Consider the following 25,739-nt stretch of genomic DNA (forward strand, 5'->3'; position numbering starts at 1 on the left):
GTGTTCAAATGCAGAGACTGGCATTAAGACTTCAATAGGGTAGGAAAGGAACAATCCCACAGATTAATAAAAAAACCACCAAACCACAGAATAACTGAAGACAAGCAGCAGCAAGCGTGAGTTTAACTCACAGAGCCAGAGGGATATAGAGAATGGAAAAGTGCAAGCAACCAAGATAAGATCACTGCACAAAAGAAACCTAGATAGATAATCTAATGACTACACTCAGTATCATAGAAAGTATCTGATTCTGACATCAATACAAAAAAAAATAAACTTTTACTTGTTTTGACATTGTTTTCACCAAGTTACTAAGGAGCAATATATGCTATAAAGATGACTCAATAAAACCACAGAGGACCCATTTCACCAAATATACAGCACAGCAACCAAGCACAAAGCATTGTTTGTGCTCCCAGTGACTTCTGCAGGGCTCAGCCACAGGCTGGGGGGCACTGTAGAAGTGGATGGACTTCAGCACTGATTCTCACTCAGCACTGAGACTGTATGTGCTCCTGAACTGGGGTCTAGATGGAAAAGCCCTGCATCCCAAAACCAAAGTGTGAAGAACTCTTAGAAGACTAATGGGAGAACATGACTATTTCCTAAAAGGGTTAGTAGCAATGAAGTGAAAAGGGTAAGTCCTGCTTACCACAAGGAGAATCAAATGGCCAGAAGAAAAAACTGTTTGGGAGCCCTGTTCTATTCACAAACAAGTCAGAAAGCCAAACCCATGAGGAATATGTGCAGTAGATTAAAAGGACTAGGCTGGCCTGAAGAGCCAGGCTGCTGCATCCACTTCGTGCTTAGGGTCCAAGACAGAGTGCAAGACAGCTTTTCAAGAAGAACCCCTCTCCTGACAAACAGCCCCTGCCTTGCTCATGGTCAGCAATGAAGAGTTTCATTACAGATCCAGGCTGTTCTGTGACTGCTATTAAATTATTCTTTCTGTAGATAAAGCTGAAGAGACCCCAGTTCCAGCCATAGCAAGGACCTCAAGCTAAGTTCCTGTAAGAGCTGGCTTCCCCAGGACAGAACAACAAAATATCTCCTGTTCTCTGTTTTACCCTCAACCTTAAGAAAGGTCTGTTACCAAGAGATGAAGCAAATGGCTCCCTACAAATGTAACTGGACATCAAACCTGCACAAAAAAGGACAGTGAAAATCTGGACACAGCAAGGATGCCTTCTGCTGTACATGGGTTACACCCCCACAGTGCATTCTTTTCACTAGGTATTTCCCAGCCCCTTCTGCAGGAGTAAAATCACACAAACACTCAGGCTTCCTCCTTCACCCCTGCTGGGCTTGAGCAGCTGCAAAGGAAGGACAGCTGGGTTTTATCTGCAGTCCAGGCTTTAATCTGAGCACACAATCTCAGCCTTTCACTCCCCTGCCCCAGGCTCTCCCCCGCAGCCATCCCGACATCTCCGCAGCCGCCTGTACAAGGTACCCATTCATCCCAGGGCAATGAGTCACACACTGGAGTGCAGGACAGCTAAAGGTTGCTCCCAACACTCCCAGGAGGTTGAAAAGGGGCAAGAAAGGGTTGGCAGACCTTGACACAACGGCTGGCTCTCTTTTGTTGGGACCTTGTTATGCCTTAACTGACCTGACATAATTGCTCTGCCAAGGAGGGGCAGGATGCTGAGAACAACCAATGGACTGGAAAGCTTATTTATTTTTCCTGGCTCTGTGTAATGTCAGATGCATTCAGGTAGAGCTAAGGTTATGTCACCACAAGCTCTCTGCTCGCTGTGCTGGCTTACAGTGGATAGAAACAAACACATATGCAGCAGACCTTAACAAATCTGAGTCACAAGTAAAACCTTGTGAGTGAGGTTAGTGCATCTACCACCCATGAACCCAACCTGTCTCTGCTGATACACTCCATTATCTTCCTCTCATCATTTCCCCCAGGGCCAGTTCCAAGTATCATGCTGATATAGGAGAGCAGCAGCTTTCACTCTGGACACACACAGAGCACAGGGCTGCTTCTCCCTGCTACTCAGCTGTAGCTGCAAGGCTTTCTTAGAGGTCTGCTATGGGAGGAGTAGGCCAGCTCTGGCATGGAACTGTAGGGACATGCCCTACTTGTTTCCAAAGTCAGAAATGTGTGATCACCAGAAACTCTCTGGCAAACACATGCCTGGACCTGGGTGGGCTCTAAGCAAAATTTACCCTGGCTCTGGCTCCAAGACTGAGTCAGGGCTATTGGGTGTCTCCTCAAGATCTAAAGAGCCCAAATTCCATCCAGTGAGGTACTAAGTGTTAGATGTGTTTTCTCTGAATAACACAAAAAATGGTTCAACCCACCTGCAGCCCCAATAATTATCTGGAGACACCTTTCTACTACCTGAAAAAGAGATAGACAGCAACAATACTCCTAAATCAGCAACCTCACTTCAGTGGGAGGGTTCCAGGCTGAAAAGCAGCAGGAACAGAAATCCTAATCCTCAATCCTGAGTTGCCTTTCCCTGTCCAGTGTCGCTGACTAGAGAAGGCAGTGTAAGGGGCCAGGCCTGAAGAAAGTCACCTTCTCTCTTTACAAGCAAGGTTTCCTATTTGACAGGTCTTTCCCCAATACTCCTGCTGGATTTTGACTGAAGTATAGCAGTGGGTCTGTGTCCCTGTAAAGAGCTGGACTGCAGCATCACAGCCAGCCAGGCTGCAGATCCACTGCCTTGCCTGCTCATGGAGCCAGAGAAACTCCACCTCTGCTGCCCAAGCCTCAGCACTGCACATGTTAAGGAAGGCCAGTAAGAAATGACAAAAAAGTAGCACAGCTGTCAGTGATGAGCAATGAAATACTACAAAAAGCCTTGAAGTGGGCTCATAAAACTCAAGTTACATACAAGGCAGAAAAAAAATTTCACAGTTTCCCAAATTTTCAAGAGAAAAACAAACTAAAAACCAGATATGTATTTTACAAACATATCCAGAGCTGTCAGTAATCGACTCTTAAAAGCACCAAGGCAGCACCAGGGAGAGCACAGCTCTGTGCTGCTTATACTGCTCCCTCCCATATTTACATGGGTCTCTTGCACAGAGGGAAAGTGGGACTGGCTGGCACAGCCCCTGGGGTGACTGCGAAGCTGTCAGGATTACTGTCTGAGCTCAGAGCTGGCAGAGGCCTCCAGCCAGGCTCACCCAGCCCTGGCAAGCACAGCCCTGTCTCAGATTACTCAGGGCAACCAAAGCAGAGCACAAGCAAGAAGAGACAATAGGTCTGTCACAACCAGCCACTCCGAAAGGACGTGTGGTGTAAGGAGACAGAGTGACCTTTTATTCCCAAGAGAAAATTATTAATTTTCTATGGCAGAATAACAAAGAAAACTCCACTGGATTTTCATACGTAGCTTCTGGCTGAGGGAAAAAGACAAAGGGAGATCTCTCTGGCACAGAGAGTCAGTGAAGCAAGGCCAAAACCAACTGCTACAGACCAGGAACCCACTGAACAAGCATCAGCAATGCACTCACTGTGTCTCCCTCTATATTTTATTCTCCCTCTCTGGCCCTACCCTGCCTCTCACAGGGATTATCAGGTCTGCATAGCAGTGAAGCATCAGGCTTGCTCACAACTCTTATTTCTGCTCCTCTATCCAAACTAAAGAGGAGAAATGGGGTCAGTCAGGTGAACGAGAATTTGCGAAGGGAGGAGCTGGTGGCTGAAGTATTTTTTCTGTACCTGTGAATGCCAAGAGCCACTGATTGTTATTTCAGTCACTGCACTCACCACTGCAGCCCAGACACTAGAACAGACTGCTGCCACACTCCAGACTGAAAGGGAGATTTGAGAGAGAGCAAGCAAAATAGAAACCTCAGGGATGGTAAAAAACTTCAGTGTAGGTGGGTGAGCAGGGAGTTCAGGAAGTAACACAGAGAAAGCTGTAAAAGAAGCAGCAGATTATCAAAATAGTATAGCTCTTCTTTGTGGAAGCAAGACTAAAGTAATTTTTTTGCAACTGAAGAAAATATTGGAAATGTCCTGATCTTTGACAACCAAGTGAAAAAGTGTATTAATCTGGCTTGAACCGAATGTCATTAAAAACTGAACCTAATGTCATTTTGTTACAGGTCTCTCATATTTTCCTCCCTCTTCCCATTTTCCAAAACAGAATATAGAATGGGCAAGGAAGAAGAAAGAGACAAAAGCCACAAGATTTTGTTTTGAATAGTTTCAAATAGATGTTCTCACACTAAGCACAGGTATTTCAACAACACTTTTTACTCTTGAACCATGCAGCACACTCTTTGTGTGAATGAAAGAAAATGCTCCTGTCCCCTAGGACATGGACAGCACTTCTGTCAGGAGCTGGGGACCTTAGTGATATTTGCTGTAGGACAAACAAATAAGGCTGGTGCACAACACAACCAAGATGCTCCCCCCAAATAAAACAATCAAGCAAAACTCACCACTCTTAGCAAATTCCGCCGCTCTTTGAAGGTGGCACAGCATCCAAGGATGCCAGTGACCATGACCACCACCCCAGCCACCACCAGGATATAAGCAGTTGCAGAGTATGTGCTGGAGGAGAGCAGGCTGATGTAGTCACTCTTCTCAGCCAGGGTCCAGGCGCCCACTGCCATCACGGCCCCGCCAGCCAGCTGGGGAGAGAGAGAAGCAAGCAAATGAAGGGGGTCTGAGGCATCCTCCCAGAGCAGCTGGACAGGGACAGCAGGATGTACCACAGCTCCATCAGCTAGCCAAAGATGATCTACATTAAAAGATGGACTCAGTGGGACTGGAGTAGGTCCTGAGCTTCAAGACACCCAGCTCAGCACCCCAGGCAGCCTGAGATGGAAGCTATCTAAACCATCTACCTGTGTACAGCAGCTCATACTCAGACCAGAGTCTTCCCAAATGTAGCCACACTGGGTTTTGGGCAAATAAAACATGTCAAATCTGTATGACCAGCCTGGCTGGCTAAACTTTAACCCTTGTGACAAGTGAACAGAGAATCTAACCACATCCCTAGTGGTCCCTTCTCTCCTTGTAAGCCTTCAGCTTACAGAGGGTTTTAGGCAGCTTCTGGTAAACTCAGACAGTTTTTCTTAAAGGTCTGATCTGGACACTCCATTGCTCTGTCCCATGCACCAACGTAAAACACAGTCCTTTGGCATCAGTAACTTTTGTGGTGGAAAGTATGACTCTAAGAAGCTCTAAAGTGGATCAGCTGCAATAAGGTGTGTGTCATCTGCCAGCACTCCCTCTGCCATTTTGAGAGGAGGAATGGCAAGAGAGTTGACCCCTCAGGCTCCTGGAAAAAGTAAACCAGGTGAAAAATCAAGGCTTATTTTCAGACTTCCTGTAATTTTCTATATTTGGTAACATGACCTAGAAACAGCCACATGCTACAGTGTCAAACCATAACTTCTGCAGCCTGAGCAGCCAAGCCTGAGGGGTGACATTTCACCCAAGAGGACAAAGGCTGTGTCCTACTGACGTCAGCACTTCCTCCCAAACACTTCATTACGCCCAAGATTTCTGCACCCCTGACACCAAAATTGCAGTGCCACCTCATTGCTTCTGACACAGACTGAGTTTTCTTACCCAGAAAAAGAAGTTGAAGATGAAGAGAAGGTACTTCAGACAGATGGTCCCACATGTTTCCTTCTTTTCTGTATACTCACGCATCTTTCTGGTTCACCAAGTTCCTAAAAAAAAAAAAAAAAAAAAAAAACCCAGAAAAGCTTGAGTCGGTCATCACACCACTTCTCCCAGAGGGCCAGCATTACTACCCTCCTTCTCCAAGATCTAACACTTGCAATCTTTTGAGATAAGTTGGTGAACAAGCCATTCAGCTGACTTCAGGGACACAGAAGAGCGCTTGCTCAGATAAAGAGCTCTCATATCCATGTGGGTGACCTACACACACAAGATGCTGCACAATCCCAGGCCTGTTCTCCAGAAAATCCCAGTCTGGCTCCTGACTGCAGCCTGTAGCTGCTGTTCTGAAGGCGGCAACAGAAACCCTGGTCTCCAATATTTATGGAATAATCTGTCTCCCAATAATATTATCTTCTCACTGACATTAGTTACAGCTGCCTAAATAGATCCTTCTCTAAGTTTGGGCTATTTTTGATCTTTACAACTGTAACTGAGAACACACTCATTATATCTTCAGATGTCCTATCCTTTTTGAATCCCAGCAATCTGTTGGAGTAATTAATTCTCTTCTTCACTGATTACTTTCCATGGCCCTTCTCACTGGCTAGCTGTCTCCCAGGGCACTAAGAGACTGCCCAAGCTACGAAGAGGAAGAAACACAACCCTTGGCTTCAGATGATTTGACAGCAAAAAATGCCCCTGCAGATATGTAAGGAATGGGATTTTGTTGAGAGTCAGTCCCAGTGCAGTGTTACAGACCTGCTGCACCCTGGAGCACATTTCCCAGAAGTGGGTCTGCAGCAAGCACAGCTCCATGTGTTACTTCTCTGCCTGTTGTTCAGACCTCAAAGTCTGAACCTTTCAAAAATATATTCTCATCACTACCTGACCAGGCAGACAGGACAAAAGCATTGTACAGAGTATTGCTGCCAGCATCACCTATGTGAGGCAGGATGCAGAAGTGCAACCAAATCCTCACCACTTGCATTCAATTAAAAAATCATCTCTTTCCTCCCACATCAGCCAGCAAGGAATGATGCACATATTGTGTACCAACATGAGAGTGCAATGTTTTCCTAAACCAGCAATTTCCCTGGAAGCAGGAAGGCAAACAGCATCTACATTTTTCCAGAGGCATGGAGTTCATGCTTAGTTCATATACAAAGCTTCTTCATACAAGTGAAGAAACTCCCTCCAGGGACCCCCTGCAGCTACACCCAGCCATGCAGTACAGACTCATCTACCTTGGCAAAACACCTGACAGCAAAGAAAGTGAGAAACAGGTACACACAGCCAGGCTGCACATCAGCTGACTATCAGTATTATCTTTGCCACCACACTTCTAACATCTGGCTTTAGAGCCAGATGAACCAAGGCTGGGAACAGCAGCTGCCCACTCTGCAGCATAATTGTATTTTATTTGCAGGAAACTATTTCCTTGTGCTTCATGCCAGTCCACTCAAAAGCCCCAACCAGGCCCCTGCTTTAGAAACTAACAAATGAAGCTAACAAGGAAAGCAAGAGTGTGAACATGCCAACAGTCCCACCCATTCCCATTACCATCATGATTTCACAAGAAAACATTTATCTCCAGAATAACATCTGGCAACAGCAGTTGGCAGCAGAATGTTGCTTCACTGGCAAAGGGAGCAGCTCTGAGATGGTGGCACAGATCAAGGAGAACAACTCTTCAGAGTTATCTCCAGAAGAGATCATAACCTCCAGCAATGCTCAGATTAATTACCATGTTGCGGCACAAAAGTGCCCCGGGCTTTGGGAAGGAATGGATGCTGCTGGTACTGTATGCACTGACCAGGCTTGCAAATTCTCCATGAGAAGAAGCCCCAAGAATACAGCATTCATGGAAGGTGACAGATTTATAGTTCCCAGAGGCTTCATTAAGCTACAGAACAAGAATGGCAGCAGCAAGGCAGCCACACATGCCTGCACAACTCAGAACAGGTACCTCAGCCCAGATCTGGGAGATGTCTTCCAGTAACAGGACTTCTGGCCACCCCTCCTAATATCAGGGCTGTATGTAGAGGAATGTGCACTGCAGGTTTGCAGAGACTGACCAGGGGAGGATAACCATGATTTCTGTCCTTAGGCTTCTTGGCTCAGTTTCCCTCTTGCTCCCGAGGGTTTTAGGAACCAGTCTTCCTTCACTGCTTCCTTCCATCCATCCATCTGTCTGTCCCCTACCTATTGCCATACAGCAGGTGGTGGGCCCTAGCAAGGGATACTAACTTGTCCCTCCTTCTGTTCCAAGAGCTCAGAAATCCCAGTCACAGCTCCATCTAGTCCAGGGTGAGGACTGGGCAGACACACAGCTGAGACTGCACTTGCATCACATGACAGACAGTCTGAAATCCCCCTCAAGACTGCAGGTCCTGCTCCACCCAGCACTGGGTACAGGCCTTTCAGGCAGCCAGGCTTCGCTGCTGGCAGGAGAGGATATGCCTGTTTCCAGAGAGCTGGCAGGGAACAGCTGCAGGTTTATAAAGCAGGGTGAATCACCAGGGATGGCAGACCATGAATCAGAAAGCAATCAGGGCTGTCTCCTGTTTGATCTATCCTTCCTAGCCAGGAGCAGAGCTGATGGCACTGGCTGCCTCTGCATGCTTAATGACTCACCCAGCCAACTATTAAGGGAAAGGCAGCTCTGCAGACCCTCTTTTTGGAAGGGGTGGTTGTGCTCCTTGCCTCACACAGGGTGATCTGCTGCCTCCCATCACCTGCAAAGACAGGATCAGGTTTCAGGGAGCTATCCTGGTCCTCGGGGAAAGCAGGAGAGCGCAGGAGACTACAGCGAAATGCTTTTCCCTAGCAGCCCCAGAGCAGGAGGGGGCAACCACAATCTGCTTCCCAGGCTTAGGGGCACCTCAGGCTCTGAGCCTCGTGGTCCCAAAAAGCACAGAGGTGTTGATCAGTGTCACAGCACCAGGATGAATATGACGGCCTCATCCTGAATTCACTGACATAGCCAGTCTCTTGCCTTCAGTCATCCTTTTAACAAGCCCTCAGAACTGATAGGAATCACTCTTGAAACCGGACAAGGAGCAGCAACAGTAATTAACACTCATAATTCTGTTCTATTTTAAACACTGTGGAAAAAAACCTGTTCTGAATCACTATCAATAATTACACATGAGCTCTCTGATGAACAGGAAATGGAAAGCTCTGCCACAAGGGTATATTTACAATTACATAAAAACATATTAATTAAACATGAGCTTCATAATGGGAAGTACTTTGCTAACTGAAAAAGTGGTTAGAAGACTAAAAGTATTTCCATAATGAAGTTTACTTGGTCCAGTCCAACAGACAGTAGCTTCATCAGCAAGTTAAATTTCAGCAAGCAATCAAGGAATACAGGCTGTGAAATTTAGTCACACAATGGAAAGAAGTATTTTTATGGAAGTCACGAGAATCAACAAGAGGTTCCTACTAAGCCCACACACATTCACACTGCAACAGAAATGACAGAGAGAAATAATTCTCTAGGGAAAACAAAATGCATTAAGCCGAGAGGAAAAAACAAGTGACAGAACCTGTAGATGCAAAGGAGGGGTAACAGTCTGTAGATTAATTCAAGAAACTGGGAGTTGAACAGCTTGAATCCAGCTTCCCACTCTGACACAGACTTCGTGCATAGACTTGGGCAAGTCCCTCAGTCTGACCCTTGCCTCTCTCTTCCTCCCCAGTGCAAGACCCTCATCTTTCTCTAAACCCAGTGATTTTATGAGGATCTGCACTGAGAAACTCTGCTGATGGAGGAATGCCAGCTGAGAGGCATGACAGGCTCCAGGTGACTGGCAAATTGGCAAAAGACCGACACCAATGTGATTTCATGGACTCAAATTGCTTTTGCCAGCAAAGACTACTTCAGCCAGTGAACTGGAACAACCTCTTTTATGATTAGTAAAATACATACCTATAATGAGAGGAATGCCTGGTAAAGGGACTTTGGCAATAATTTATGAGGCTTGCTGGTTCAAATACATCAGAGATTGAGAGATGCTAACAATGAAGTATGTGAGTAACAGTGGATAACAGTGGAATATCAGTGAAGCAAGGAGGAACCTATGCAAACATCTCAAAAAGATAAAAAAGATAAAGAGGGAGCTCATCCTGCCCTGTGTGACTGCAAGCCACAGCCTCCTTGGAGGGTAAGAATACACAGTGCATGACTGCCAGGCAAGGCTGGGATGACATCAAACGTGAAACCATTCTATGGTCTGATTTTCTTGGGCTCTCACCTACCATGACTGAACCCTTAGGAAAAACCAGACCACAAGAGCTCACCCGAAGTTGAGCAGTATGGCTCCAGTTCTGGGTGCAGAGCATCTGGGAACACAAGCACTGCACAGACAACTGTGAAACCTAAAATTTCAATGGCAGGACTTGTCTGTGTGTTCCACACCACACCACTATATTTTTCTTTGCAGATCCAGAGGCACACATAAGCATGCACACACAGCCCAGCTCAGAAAGCATATGACATGCACACACACACACATTCCTGCTGGATAGATATTCATTTAGTCATCCCAGACACTGCTTGGTACATTTGCCTCAACTTGCACAGTAACAGCACTTAATTAAACAGCAAAGAAAGCCAGGCCTGCAGGGTTTTTCTACACAACCTGCCCTAAAGCAGCATGTGACAGATGGGGAAGAAACAATGCCAAAGAAAATGAATAGCTCCCAGGCCATTAAAAGCACCATTATTTAAAAGTATTGATTTTTGAGTGATAGCAAGCAAATTGGTATCCAACACGTCAGTGACAACTATTCCACAGATAACTCATACATCACAACTTAGATAACTTCTAACATCTTTACCAAAGCACATAAGAAAGACTCACTGCAGGAAATCCCACTGCACCTATGCTGTAACAAAAGTGCAATCACTGGGCACACTGCTGGCCTGGAGGGAAATGTTCCACTGGAGACTATCTGAGCTGGGCCAGATAACCCTGGCAGCTATCAGCAAACAAAGCAGACATCCTTCTCTTGGTATGTGCAGTGCAGGTGTGGGCCAATAACTTTAATCTTCAGCAAACTCACTGACATTCTTCGTCAAGGCTAAATTCCAGCCTTTGAAAGCATGACCTCTCTTGAGTTCCCTCTCTGTAAGATGAAAACATTACCACTGACACTACCTACCCCACTGAACATCCTCAGAAAGGGCCTCCAGCTGCTTCTCACCTGCCAGAAAGCAGCTAAAAGTAAATTAAGTAAAGCCTTCCCAGGAGAGGAATTCTAAAGCTTGCAGGTAAAGAGGTCAAATTCACACCGTGTACCATTATCCACCCCAAACTGACAGCCAACATGGATCAGCAGTCTTGACACTGACCTTTCACCACCAAAGCAGGTGACAGCACCAGTGCAAATGTTCAGTCCTCTTCAAAGGCTTTTTTCCACCCCCTCTCTTCTTGCTGGCTATAGTCTGCTGCTGGATTTAGGAAAGCAGAAAGCTGAAGGAAAAAAAGAAGAGAGATGCAGAGAATCATGAACTATGCCCGAGACTATTCTGAAATCAATATATGATTATATGCTTTGCCATCAAGTCCTTTAAGTAGAGAGCACCTGATTTCAGAATACCTCTTCTGAATGCATTTGATTAAACTGCAAAGTGTGCACTGGATAACAGGGAAGAGCTTAACTGCAGCATGGGGGAGCATGAACATCTTCTGCTGGTAGAAAGCTGTCAGAACAGGTTTGTATTTACTGCTGCATCCTGTAAATGCTGCTATCAATTCTGTCAAGGCTGTGTACACAAAAAGACAGCTCATTCTGGTGGAAAAGGCCTGAAAGCAACTCTATGAGAAAGCCTCTCATGAAGATCCTTCTGTGCAGTGCAAAGCCCTTCTTGGTGTTAGTGCCTTGAAGTGGTAAAGTTTTCAACCTGGTCATGGGAACCCCACCCTCTCTGCTCCCTCAGCTCTTCCTTCTGATGAAGCCATGCAGCCATTGATAGCCACACTCCAGTCACGGGATTCATCCCATCAAGATTCAGTCATGGCAAGTAGGTTGTGGCTTTCTAGCAGCACAGTGGCTTCCAGGTCCTCTCGTTTGTTGCCCACACTGAGTGTACCAGTGTAGATGTGCTGTCAGCCACATCACCTTTTCAGAAATGTTCTCCAGTGTACCCAGCACATGGCAGAGCAACAGGCTATGGGCCCTTGCAAGCACTCCATCCCCCTAACGTTGGTGTGTCATCCCATGGCTTGTCATTTCTGTGGAGGCAGCTAGGCTGCCTAAGTCTGCAGTACTGGACATGGTCTCTAGCATCCTCTCTTTCCCCTGTTCTTCTAAGGTAGAGGGTCCCAAACTAGCACAGTATGGACAACACACCTTCATTTATAACCAGCTTGGATTATGCCTGCTTCCATTCCCTGTGAAAAATGATGCCAATAAGAGCCAGAAATTTGCTGATTCACATTACTACACAGCCTCTAGACCACAAATACATCTATTCAGAGAAACAAGTGGAAATTCCATTTCTTGCACCACTGGAAGGCAGGCCAAACAAAGTTCTTGGGTTTGTTAATTAAAGGTCAGATAAGGGAACTTTCAGAGTAGCTAGGGAGAGGAGAAAAGGCGCAGTCACCTAGAAGGCAAGCAATACTTCTTAATCCTCCTGAGCCTGGGCCCAAATTCACCAAGACCAGCCCTAGGGCCCTGCCCTTTATTCATTTGCTTCATGCAGCTCCCACACTCCTGGCTTTTCAGAAGGGAAAGCTGACCCAGGGCACAAAGCTCAATGCTTTGCTTTCCATCTCAGCACTTTGGAACATGCTGCAAAGTCAAAGTATTTGTGCCTTGGACTGGGGAGAATGCAAAACATAAGTCAGGCATCCACTGAGGAGGAAAAGCTCCTTCTAAAGAATTGTCATTTAAATTTAGGAGGGAGAGGGGGGACAGGCACACAGAAGAGATTTTGATCAAAATCCCACCTCCTTGACATCTTTGGCAGACCCTGCTTGACCCTACCTCTTGACTGGGAGAGCACTTTTCCAAAGAACTGAGAGAAGGTAAGTTCATTCCCATTCTGGGAGTCTGGGAGGATATCATATCAAGAGTCTGTGTCAAAGCAACATCTCCACGGGCACATGACACCTCTGCTGTCACCCCTCAGAATGCTTGCCAAATCTCTTGTTTCTTCTGCCCTGGCTCAAGGTGCTGTGTTTTGAATAGACCCCTCAAGAGAGATGCAGCCTCCAAACTCCTGCTCACTTTCGTAAGAGCCAAGTATCCAGAGAGGAGCTGCATGCCTAATACACCTGCTCTTTGAGACAAGACTGTCTCTCCAGAGAAGAGCATTCAGACCTTTGACTCATATTTTCAAGACTGTTTACTCCCCCAGGGGAGGGGCTTACTGAAGCATAAATAACAATAAGCATAAATTTCAAACTCAGCAAGGATTTACATGTTCAACACCACCCACATAACTGCAAATTAAGTATTTTATGAGAGAGTTAGCCAAGCTGGGTGAGGCAATGCCTGGCTGCAGAATCCTTGAGGATAACAAGGACCTTGGCATAAAACCAATTTTACAACCATTAAGAAAAGAAAGCATAAGAGAGAAAGATAAGAGTGATCGAGCGTGCCTGGGACTGTGTATCTGTACCCTAGCACTGTTTCACTACAAAGCAAACAAAAAGCCCTTCCCTGACAAAACATTCAGTCAGCCCCAACCTGAGAGCACAAAGCCCATGTCTCCTGCTCCCAGAAGTGGGAAAGCAGGGAAACAAGCAGCCCCTCCAAGCACCTAGTCCCCATCAGGAGCTGGAAGGCAGGCAGAGACCAGCACCCACTGTGTGACCAAGGGAAACTCCTTCTGCGTCAAACAACCTCCTCTTGTATCCCACAAGGCCTCCTTTATCCTGAAGGATCCCAAAGCACTTCACGCTATTTATACACAGGAACCACTTCACTAGTCATTGAGCTGAGGAGAGGAACAATAACCTTCTCTTTTCTCTCACTGGAAGCTGCAGAAATCAGTGCCTGGCTGTGTTTGCAGAGAGCTCACAGCAATGAAGGTTTGACACAACAAGGAGCAATAGTTCAGATGGGTCAGGGTCAGCCAACAGACAAGGCAAACTCTTCACTGCAGCCTACTATTGGTATTATAAATTCTATTTTCCCAACTCTGCTCATGGGCATTGTGGAGTTCTATTTGTTTGGGCTTTTCTTTTCCTTTTTTTTTTTTTATTTTTAAGCAGGGCTTTGCCTGCACTGGAGAATTTACCAGTAGCATTAAACCACATTTCTAAACAAAACATTTTGTGCCGAATCAGCTTTCTGCCTGATCCCTTCCTATTCATTATCTTCCTATTCATCCCATTCATTTTGAGCCCAGTGCTCTGAAGCAAAGCCACTGGGTTCTCAGTGTTTTCACAGAATGCTCACAAAACCTCCCTGCTCTGTAGCCATGCCAGTACTAGAACCAAGTCAACAAGCACTAAAAGTCCTGGGAAGATAGAATCCTCCCAGCCTCCACAAAACCTATTCAGACAACTCTCCACACGAATTCAAAGCACTCTCCAAATAATGCAGCAGTGATAACCATTTTTTCACTCTCTGCAAAAAGCTGGGTTTTTACACAGTGGTTTGTGCTGAGGGCAAAGACTAACCAAAGAACATGTGCTGTATTGTAGCTGCTACACAGTCACTCAAAATTTGGCTGCAGTCTCAGTGCAGTTTTGTTCCCTACAAATCTGTACACTGAAAAGGTGCTCAGCTAAAAGCCAGTAGATTTTCTGCCTCCCCACAGTGTCAGGTGCATATCCCACGGCAGATTGTCATCTTCACTGCACCAAACTCACAAACAAATTATAGGGCTTAAAATCCCACTATAAAAACTTATGCAGCAGTATTTGGAAGAGAGAGAAGGCAATTTGTGTGCCACCACAAGGTACATCTCTAGCCTCTCAATCACACAGTGTTCTATAATCTCACTGCCTGAAAGATCCTCTGTCTCCTCAAAGCACCCCAATAAAGAAAAAAGAGAGCAGGTTATAACAGGAACACAGAGAGATTAAGTGCCTCTCCCAGCAGAGAGAAGAAGCGAATTTGCCCGCCTCAACATCCATCCTCCAGCAGCCAAGCTGTCCTGTCTGCTGGAAGACCAATGCAGAACACAAAGCTATAAACCACAAAGTTTTCAAGTTACTTGTTAGAACTCACTGCCTTGCCTGTGCCCAAGACACCTGACTGCAAACAGCACAAAGCAAGAGGTGCACAAAAACCCACACCAGCTTTAGCTTTTGTACAAAACTTGTTTTGTTTTGAGTGTGTTGTTCTTGCTCTCACTTTCTGCGGTGCAAATAAGGAAAGCAAGTCTCTGGAGTCATCCCACACATCTCTCCAAGCAGCCTGCCTGAGAGTGAACTCCAGTAAAATCAAATTTAAAACCAGTTGACAAGGGATTTGGCAGTGGAAACCAAGGTTAACATTCTTACCGCTTCAGCCCTCTTGCTGATTAGCTCAGGACTGGAGCCAGCCATGCCAGAGAAAACCTCTGAGCATGCCAGCAGTGGAGCAGGTACCTGCAGTACCAGGAATGGGGTGATGCACTTTGCAGTGCCCTGGCACACAGACAGAATAGGGAACATCATGCAGACACAGAACAGGGCAGCAGCAGCTCTCACCTCATCATGGCAACCACAGATGCAGTGACAATTTCAGGAGCCTCCCTTTCTACACAGAATATCCTCATGTGGGAACAGTCACATCTGGAAATACCCACTTTCCTAACAGCAGCACCAGGAATGGACAAGACATCTCTTCTGACCATCAGTCCTTATATATATCCCCAGTACCACTGTCTCTGGAGGTGTTCTGAAGCGGTCACTGAACGATTTGAGGAGTTATATTCCTCTCCACAGCTAAAATCACTTTATTAGAGTCAGATCAAATATCAAGCACAGTCAAAGGCAATTAAATGACATTTCATTTCCCAGAGCTATAAGTCGAAGTTCATAGGAGCTGTCTCTCTCCTGTTGCTATAGGAGCAGTGCTGGAAACAATGCTCAATCAACACTGCATAAGGCTGCCTTGAAAAGGATCATTCTTCCAGCAAAATTAAACAACTCCAGCCAAAAATAAAACATTCCTCCCCCTTCCGCCCTGCCCTTGTGTAGCACGTTTTAACGACTCCACCAAAACCATTTACGAAGCTGTTTTTGGAGCAGCCTGCAAACTTGACTGGGAGGCATCAGCACGTGAATAAACAACCGGGAGGCAAGGACTGCCTCCAGGCAATTACCTGCTGGCCCTTCACCAAGGCTGGCAGCAGGAGACAAGCTACAAAGAAGTCCCTGGTTCCACAGCATGCACCACTAAGCTCCGAAGAAATCCCCCAGCCCCTTGGCAGCAACGGCTTCCCTGAAACACCTGGCTCTGCCGGTGGCACGGGGAGCGGGGCTTGCCCTGGTCTCTCTGCAGCTTCGAGCAAAGGCACAGGCAAAGGGCAGATCTCCATGAGGGGTACAGAGCCATAATCAGCACAGCACCTTGGGCAAGTCTGTCTCAGTGTATGTCCTGGGTTTGGCTGGGATAGTCAGTGTTCCCCTTGGTAGCCAGAGCAGTGCTGTGGTTTGGATTTAGTAGGAGAACAATGTTGATAACAAACATGTTTTGGTTGTTGCTAAGCAGTGCTTACTCTAGATCAAGGACGTGACCATTTCCCACGCTCTGCCAGTAAGGAGGTGCACAAGAAGGAAAACACCATGGCCAGGACAGCTGATCCAAACTGGCCAAAGGGATGTTCCATGCCATAGAAGTACCATGGACAGGACAGCTGATATAAACTGGCCAAAGGGAAGTTCCATGCCACAGAATGTCAGACTCAGGACATAAACTGGGGGGAGCTGGCCTTGAGCTGATGGTCACTGTTGGGGGACAGGCTATGGAGTTGTGTTGTGCATCATTTGTGTTTCTTGGGGTTTTTTCCTCTCTCACTCTCCTTTTCATTACTACTATTGTTATTATTAAAATTATTACTACTATAGGCATATTTTACATTGGTTCAATTGATAAATTGCTCTTATCACAACCCATAACTTTTAATTATATTATTTTACTGATTCTTCACTCTATCCCATCAGGGCAGGGGCATGAGGGAGGGGTGGCTGCATGGTACATAATTGCTGGCTGGGGTTAAACCATGACACTGTAATCATCTACTTCTTTTAGAGCTGGCAAGGAAAAGAAAGTGGGAAAGGGTTCTAACAGATGCCAGCACAAAACAGCTGGACTTCAAAGGAAACAGGGAAATGCTGAAGGGGATTTCTGCACCAAACCACCCTCCTGTTAACTTAGGAGTCTATGAAGAAGCTTCAATAAAGGAAAGCCTAAAATTACTTTGAAACTTAATCCTGCCCACAACCACCCTATCCACCTTAGAGGTCAATTTTCAGGTCAGGAGGAACCATTATCATCTCATCTGATCTCCTGTTATTTTAAAGTTTAACATTTAAAGACCAGAAGCAGTCCACTCTGTATTCTACAGTAGCATATTCTACCCTGGAATAACCCTCAAATAGCAAGAAGACTCAAGAACATTTCAGGAGATGGGAGAAACCATACTTTGTTCCCTCAGAAGCCTCTAAAAACATAACTGGCACATCCCCAGCATCCAGACTTCTTTGAGCTCAGCAGAAAGCAGCAGAGCACTTTGCTCTCCGTTGCTGGGCAGACTCATTATCCATCTTTCAATTCATCCAATACCATTAGTGAGCAGGAGGGGAAAAGCAGTCCACAGCACAGCTCACTTGTAGGTTGACTCTCAGTAAGTCCTTAAGTATTAAAAGCAAAACATATCCAAGAGAAAATCCAAAAACAACACAGTCAAAAGTTTCTGAAGAAACTGAGTAACTATCTTTAATACTAAATGCCCACTGTGAAAATGAGGCTCCTCTAGGATAGACAAGGATAGAGGAACCCAGTAAACAAAACTTATCTCTTGCTTTTGAAGAATTGATAAAAACCCTAAAATCCATGCTGGAAGTAACCAGGTCAATTCTAGCACAGAAAATATTCCTCCAATTACTCACCTCAGCCAAAAGAGTCTTCTCACTCTGACTGTCCAGGGTGGGATAATGCAGGGAGAGGAGACCAGAGCTGGCCACACATGGTTATCAGGGTCAAAAATTATGAGGATACTAATGATCCACAGCAGTTGCACCCTCATACACAGGGAAATCAGCTTCCCACTTACCCCCTGTAAATGTGTTACTGATAAGAATCACACTGATGTAACTACAATAATTTATTTTGGCTACTCTCACTGCTCTCATCTAAGCTGGCTTTCCCCTCCCTTCTTCTTTTCTTAAAAGATTGTTAAAATTCTCGATGAAGTAGCAAACAATAGAACCCTTTTTTCTTCAAGGGGATTCTCTTCCACATGGAGACAGCTGCAGCCAAAGTAAAGCTCATGACACCAGTGAAAGCAGAGGTTTTCCTCTGCAACTGTCTGCTATTCCCTCCTCCCAGGTTTCTAGCAGCACACCTGTGAGAAGGATGCACAGTTCCACAGTGCCTGAGGGCACAAAGAGCCCAGTGAAGTCAGCAACCACCATCTTGTCCCAGTTTAAGCACAGTGGTTGAAGTTCCCTTTTTTCTTCCTGCCTCAGACACACTGCATACACCAGAGGTGAGCCCTGTGGGGAGCACAATGGACAGAACAGGCTTTTGTTTGGCTCTCCAGAGCCCACTTTTGAGGCCGAACACAGCCTCATTCCTCAAACATGAGCTCAGCCAGATATTTGCACTCTTTCCCTGCTCAGGAGAAGGAAAAAACCCAGACAACTGGGAGTCAAAGGTGCAGGAACCAGCCTGACAGTTCTTCCCCAAATATAGGAAGAGGTCCTCCCAATAACTAGAAAGATGTCCTTTTAAAAACCCTCCAAGTGGACAAGACACATTGGAGACCACACCAGATGTCTCCTCACCTCCAGCAGACCTCTTGCCTTTAGCCAAGTCTCCCAGCAAAGATGGAAAAGGGCTATTCCACATAGCAAGGGGGAACCTGCAACCAACCACAGGTCAACTCCTCAGCAAGTGGTACTTCCACACAGGACTGGACTCACCCTTTCTATGCTTCAACAGCCAAAACCACAAGCACAAAGCCTAATACTTTCCCATCCACGCATTCCTTGCACCCGACACAGAACCACAAGACTCTTTTGTGCTCCCACGTGTCCATGTGCCTGGCTGCTGCACTCACTGCACACCCCTGTGATGGCACACACAGCTCCCCACCACCTCCCTGGGAGCTCTGCATGCAGCTTGCAGTGGCCATGGAGAAAAGGAGCCAACCATCTCTGTTCCCAGGGCAGCGTGGGGGTGAGATGTGGGATATGAATTTCTCCCTTCTGGATTCCACCAAAGCTAAGAAGAAATACTGACATTCACAAGCCATGACTCACACCTACCTTGTCAGACACTACAAAAGTCCTGCTCACTGCCTGGCATGTCAGAAATGTCAGCATGGCTGCCATCTGCCAGTTGGCTCTGATAGGAGATACATTTCACCAAAACCATCCTTCCTCCTTATTTTCTCTATTGTTGCACCGTGGTGGACAATGAGGGTCAGAGCACTCCCTAAAAACCAGAGGCATTGTGGCTGCTGCTCTAGCAGATAACAGGTCAGCAACTCACTCCACACAAAACAGAAACCTCTCCCACAGTAATTCCTACCTCCCACAGTAATTCCTACCTCCCACAGTAATTCCTAACTCAAACCACTCTTGGTTCCAGTTTTAACTGAATTTCATTAGTGAATGAGCCAATTAATCCCCTGCTCATCCTCCAGCTATGCTGGTAAGTCATATGCTTGTACTGAAAGAGCTGCCAAGGACTACTTTCAGTCTGTGTTGAGCTGATTGCACTCCTGTCTGAGATGCACCTATTAAGCTGTACAGCACTTTTCTGGCTGGGACTGGATAGTCCAGCAAGATCAACAAGATCCAAATGCAGCCCAGACTCCAAAATACACCTGTTATTCCACCATGCAATGCCAATAGTGCAAAATAATAACCATGTGCTTGGTCTGTCTCCTGTCCACTTCTTCCCAACAGGAGCAGAAGTGTTCCAGTGTGAGGTATCAGACATGTTTTCACCACATCCATTTGTACAGCACAGCAGATCTTTCTCCCACAGCATCTCCAAAAGGTATTTCTTCCTTTAAACCTACCCCTCTCCTACAGTAACAAAGACATCTGGGAAACATGCTGCAAATTGCAGCCTAACTCCACTGTTTCTTAAGTGTCCATCTTCCACATCACAGCTACAAGGACAGACTTCACCAAAGCACAGGCACTCACCCTCACAACTCTTCCCACTGCCCCAGCTCCCCACTGCTGCTTTCTTTCTTATAAAAGTAAAGAAAACCTGGGTTAACAAGTGAACTTTCCTCCTTTTGTACCCAGATCTGGCAGCAGCCACAGATAAGAAACAACAGTCAATGCCAAACATTTAATGTCACCGACTTCTGCCTCAGCTTTTCTTTATAAAGCCTCATTACCGCCGACAGGAACAACCTGTGGGTCTGAGCAACATCCTCTCTTGCACCTCCCACACATCTCATTTCCACCTCTCTTAAGAGGCCGTGCCACACCCCACATCCTCCACACTCCTGCTCTGGGATGCACTCACCTCAGCAGGCAGGAGAGGCAGCTCCATGGCAGCCTACAGGGATGCAGGCAATGCAATGTCCATCAGAGCTGCTCAGTGCGTATTTGCTTGGCTGCACCCTGCAGACAGTGCCTGTAGATCAGCACCCAAATGAATTTAAACAGCTGACAAGGACCTTCCCTCAACTGTTGCAGAACAGAATTCCTGATATCCTTCCTTATCCCACTAAACCAGTATCCTGCTACCAATAATGTCCACCACTACTGGCATCAAAAGCATGCATGAAATACACACACACACACACACACACACACACACACACATATATATATATATGTAAGTCCATGAAAAGCCCAGCTGGCATGTCATGGCATCAATTCATGCTTGCATCCTTCTAAGGAGCTGGACACACTCTCAGTCCCATGTTGAGCTTATTGCACTCTGGCCATACAGAGCTGGGGTCATACCACCCGACCAGCACAAGAAACTCGGGCTAAAAACATGGACCAAGCTGGTCACACCCAAATGCCCAGAGCCCAAAACATATCTCTTACTCAGCCATGAAATTCCAGGAATGGAAAATAGTCATCACCCTCCTGCTCATTTTGCCAAGAATTTTATTACTGCCAGCAGCCAGGACACAGGACTTAGTAAGACTCCCTGAATCCGTTCTCCAGGATCCCAGGCTGTTGAGATCACAACCAGAGGAGTCTGGCAGGCAGGACAGAAAGGAGCACTGAAGAGAGATGCCCATCAGCAGGGCTGCTACTATAGGGCAGATCAAGGGCCTGGCAGCCAACACCTTCTGTGCTGTGGGGAGGGATGGAATGAGGCACTCTCCACAGAACTGACAGAACACCTCATCTCCATTCCACACATCTGCCATTCCTCATTTCTCCCTCCACACCCTGGCTTCAGACACAGGGTAGCAGGGAAAAGCACATTTCTCACAGACTGGGAAGATGGTCACCATCCTGGGGAAAAGCTCTGTCAAAATTCACAAACAAAAAAGAATGGGACAATGGGGTGGTTTTATAGTGACACTGTTAATTTCATTTCAGCTTTGCTGTGGCAAAAGTAAAACCACATTCAGTGTCTGAAAGGCAGGATGAGTGAATGAGACAGAAGGAGACCTGGTCTGTATCTTTAGGATCTTGAAGGTTTTGAAATAACCAGGGAGACTTAGGCTGCTGTTCCTCAAAGCTAGAGAAGCTGAGATGAGCTGTCACTTCTAGGAGCACCCCTCCCTCAGGCTTTCCATGAGCTCAGCTGTCAGTGCACACATCCAGGGAGAGCTGGAGATAACCCAGTGTTGAGCTCAAGAGCCGACAGTAGAGTTGAGGGGTAGAACATCCTCTCAGGAGGCTTAAGGAATAAGGCTGATGAGGCCACTGGGGGTAGTAATGGTAAACTGGGACATGAAAAAGCACAGCTTTTTTTTTGTTGTTGTTTCAAAGGCTGTCAATCTTTTTCTTTCTAAGCTTCTGCCTAAGAAGGCACAAGAAGACCAGAGGGACAGTATGATTGCTTTATAAATGATCAAATTACCCGGAAATGCCAGACAGGATAGTCCGACACAAGCAGACTATCACACATGGTGATAAGAGATGTTACACAAACAAATACATGTAAACACACATTCTCCTTCCATCCATAACCAACAGTTCAATGTGCTCGTGAGCTAAGAAGCCAAACTATGTAGAAGGAACAAGTGAATTTGCCTGTGGGATAACCTGGCTAGAAGAGACACAGCTCCCTAATCAACCCCCTCAGGGCTGTCTCAAGAGCAAGAGAGTTGTTGCCTTCTGTGCATGTCTGATGGAAACAGTTCAAGTCATGCTACAACTTTTATTTGCTGGGAATGATAGGCCAGCTGGAAAGTTCCTAAGGGGAAAGAGAGCCCTTCACAGCCACTCCCACCCAGCATTTTTGCTTGACAGGGAATACCAGCAGCTTTCTTCCACCCCCTTATTGAAGAATGTATCACACCCAAAGAGAGACACTTTCAGAAGCGGCACTGCAAGTAACAAATTAAACCCCTTTAACGCACCTGCTTTGAGTTAGGAGAAATAAAACTGATTAAATTCTCACAAAGTGTACCACAAGAGGGATAAACCACCTCAGACTCCAGAGTAAAATGAAGTGTCACACACGGGACAAGCACTCAGAAAAGGCATTTTCTCATTGATCCCTGAAGCCAGCAAACAGCAGGGAGTGCCAGGACTTTTACCAAGCAACTGGGGGAGTCATTCTCCTCCACTGCAGAAGCCACAGGACAGTGAACACAAGCAACAGTTTGGAATGAAACATGCTTTTTGCAGAAATACAGCATATGACCAAAAGTAAATACAGGCTGGGAACTCAAAGACATCATCAGCAAACTACAGAGCAAGGATGTGATCTGAGGTGAATTACATGGAGGAGCTCAAAAGCTGCCACCTCCTCCAGCTCACAGCTCAAGCTTCCAGCAAGGGCATCTGACGCAGAAGTGCTGGCACCAGAGCAGCTGGGAGCAAACCAGAGCCCACCTGTGCAAGCCAGCGTTGTGCCTTTGACAGGGACCTGTCACCAGATGCATAAAGCATAAGTGATGCTACCCCAGCTTCCAACAATCCACAGACTGGGAACTGCCTGTCCTAGGCGCACAAAATGCTTCAGAGAATATAAATGCACTGAAACTTCTGCACTGACTTTTCTAGTTACCATGAGCTCAGCAACAGCTCAGCCAAGACAGGCACTCTGCTCCCTCCACCACAGACAGCCCTTTGGCAGGAGGACTGGGCCAGACCTTCGTCTTACTGGTGGCAAGCTAAAAGACTCTTCAGCCTCCACAATACCAGCTGGTAAGGCCATCCATCACACCCAAAGGTTCCCTAAGAACTTTGGCATTGGACATATATGTCACAAAGGAAATGTCTTTTCTCAAAAGAGACATCTTTCAAAACTCAACAAATGGCCTCTGATGGGTGATGCTATTTCAATCAACCCTTTTTTTAGAGGGCACCACATGAACCCTCAGAGAAAGCCAGGAAGCACTGTAGGAGGACAAAAGAAGTGAAGCAGTGAAGAATTTAAGGGATGCTATAGAGTAGCCTGAAATAAAGACATCACTGCTAAAACTCAACAGGATACTTCAACAAGTTGATTACAAAAGCCCTCAGGATAAGTCAGACTTTAAAGATAAAAAAAAATATGTTCTTCATGAGAGGACAAGAAGAAGAAGCTACTAGTAAAGATTCCTCATGGCAAGCGACACCACGGTGCAGAAATAACCCATTGCCATAAGCTCCCCATCTGATGCAGCTTCCAGAAAGAGAAGGGAACAGAACATCGCCAGGACTGTGTGGTAAACAAGCGCTCGTTCTCCCCCTCCTCCGCCTACAAGGGTCCTACAAGCCCAGCAGAAAGGCCAACTCTTTATTTGTACAACAGGGAAATTTAAGGGAACAAAAGGCGGAAGGGGGTAATAATCGTTTTACAAGACTTATGGCGACATTCAGAACACCTTTACTAATTCCGCGGGCTGTGCAAAGTTTATGACACCAGCCGCAACAGGTTAAAACACTTTTCTAAGGAAAAAAACCAAACCAACAAAGCATACAAGGGCCAAGCCCCTGCAGAGCTGTGCAATGCCACAGGGCGCGGGGGGGAAGCAGAGCGGTAGAGCTGCGGTCGAGCCGGGGTCAGGTGGCCGCGGCCAGGTCCCCACGGGCGCGGGGTGCCGGCAGGGACGGAGGGAGCGCCGGGCCTCGCTGCCGCACACGGGGCCCGGGGCCCGCGCCGTGCCCGGCTCTCCCGTGCTGCCGCCCCGGCCCCTTCCCCGGCCCCGCTCCCCCGGGGCCGCCGCGTCCCCCGCCTCCCCGTCCCACCGGTGCCGCCATTTCGGGCGCTCCGCCTCACCCTGGGCCGCCGCTCCGCGCCGCCGCACGCCCCGACCTGCCGCGCCGCGCGGGAGGGAGGCAGGCAGGCGGGGAGGGACGGGAGGCTCCCTCAGGAGGGCGGGAGGGAGGCGCGGCCGGCACGGCCCACCCCAGCCCAGGCCGGCCCCCCCCAGCCCAGGCCGGCCCCCCCCAGCCCAGGCCGGCCCCCCCCAGCCCAGGCCGGCCCCCCCCAGCCCAGGCCGGCCCCCCTCCCCCGGCGGCCGGCCGCTCTCGGCCCGCTCGGCTCGGTCCTCCGGCCGCCCGTGCTCTGCGGCGCCGTCCGAAACCCCGGCTCTCGGCTCCTGCGGCTCACGTTGCCGTTTCCATTGCCGCAGGCAACACGTTACAGCGAGCTCCAGATGGAGCGGCTCTTTTGGGTTTTTTTTTAAGGCGTCAGACCTGCTTGTTAAAAGTGTTCTCCATGAAACACCCTGTAAATCAAGATCAAGCCCTGACTGGCACATTGCCTCATCCTCCCATTACCTCACCTGAGCCACAGCCCGCATACTTCAGTGCTAAGCAGCAGCCCCGTGCGAGGGATGCTCCTGGGAAAACTCCCGCGCCCTCTCCACGGCTGAGTGGCCTCGCATGGTTTTTCGGGAGTCGGATGAAGAGAGGAGAGCTGGCAGGGAATGGAGAGGCCAGGTTAGAACCTCCCGGGTGCTTGCCTTAACTTCTGCATGTGCCCAGCTCAGAAATCAGTTCATGCTTCCCAAGGAGTAAGCTACTTTAGCTCAGAGCTGCCGGAGAACCAAGTGATCAAACAGAGCCTTGGGGGATCAGCTTGCTTGCACACTGACAGATTTGTTTCAGGGAACACGTGGCAGATCGTGGAGGCCACAAGAGACACCGGCCCCTGCCCAGGTCCTGGCCCTCCTTGGTGGAGCCCTGGGTAGCGGCCGCACTGGGCCGCTGCCTTCTTGCCATGTCCAGGGATTTCATGGCCAAACAGGAAACCACATAACCTCCCCACCCCAGCAGATCTGGGTCAGCAAATGGGCATGACCAGGCACAAGTGCTTCTTTGTGCTTGGAAGAGCTGCAGGTAAAGGCGAGATACACCACAGGACCCCCACCTCCCTGTTCTCAGTTTATTGCTGGAGGAATAGATTTTTTTTTTTTTTACTGCAAATACTTGTTTACCTTGAGGAGACTAATTTTACCTGGTCAGGTCTCCTGTGGACTAGTATTTTCAGTGTTTGCAGCATTATATATATACATATATAAACATGCCCTGCAGGCTGGAGAGGCTGGAGCCAGATTGTTGTAGCCACACCAACCAAAATTTCCGTGTGACTCATCCACAGCCAGATAAGTAATGAGCACCTCCTAACAAAGCTCTGAACTGCCTGGGTCTATTGGCACTGAACGGGAGATTGCCAAACAAAGCATTTGAAGGAGTGTCATGGGCTGTGAGATACATTTACAATTGGAGATTAAGTACTTGGTCTATATATGTTACATGCAGGTAAAGATATTATGAAAGAAAGGCATTATGAAATCAGGCCTTGCTCTGCTGAATTATTAGCTGGCCTGTTACTTCTTCTAAGTGCAGCTAGCTAAGTT

General features: G+C 47.3%; 1 protein-coding gene across 3 annotated transcripts in view; it reads right to left on the reverse strand.

The window, feature by feature from the left end:
• Positions 1 to 24,263, reverse strand: part of CD151 (CD151 molecule (Raph blood group)) — a 31,928-nt gene extending 7,665 nt beyond the window's left edge. The window contains exons 1-5 of one of the 3 annotated variants that reach the window (XM_059849122.1): positions 24,155 to 24,183; positions 10,968 to 11,088; positions 8,243 to 8,343; positions 5,552 to 5,655; positions 4,414 to 4,605 (exon numbers count right to left, since the gene is read on the reverse strand). In XM_059849122.1, the coding sequence (XP_059705105.1) occupies positions 4,414 to 4,605; positions 5,552 to 5,635 (276 nt within the window). In that variant the 5' untranslated portion in view covers positions 5,636 to 5,655; positions 8,243 to 8,343; positions 10,968 to 11,088; positions 24,155 to 24,183. Of the gene's footprint in view, positions 1 to 4,413; positions 4,606 to 5,551; positions 5,656 to 8,242; positions 8,344 to 10,967; positions 11,089 to 24,154 lie in introns of all 3 variants that reach the window. The other 2 variants (XM_059849121.1, XM_059849123.1) reach the window with 2 other exon arrangements.
• Between the last annotated feature and the right edge of the window lie 1,476 nt (positions 24,264 to 25,739).

Source organism: Haemorhous mexicanus, chromosome 6 (genome assembly GCF_027477595.1).
Source record: "Haemorhous mexicanus isolate bHaeMex1 chromosome 6, bHaeMex1.pri, whole genome shotgun sequence".
In the NCBI taxonomy this organism is placed as follows: domain Eukaryota; kingdom Metazoa; phylum Chordata; class Aves; order Passeriformes; family Fringillidae; genus Haemorhous; species Haemorhous mexicanus.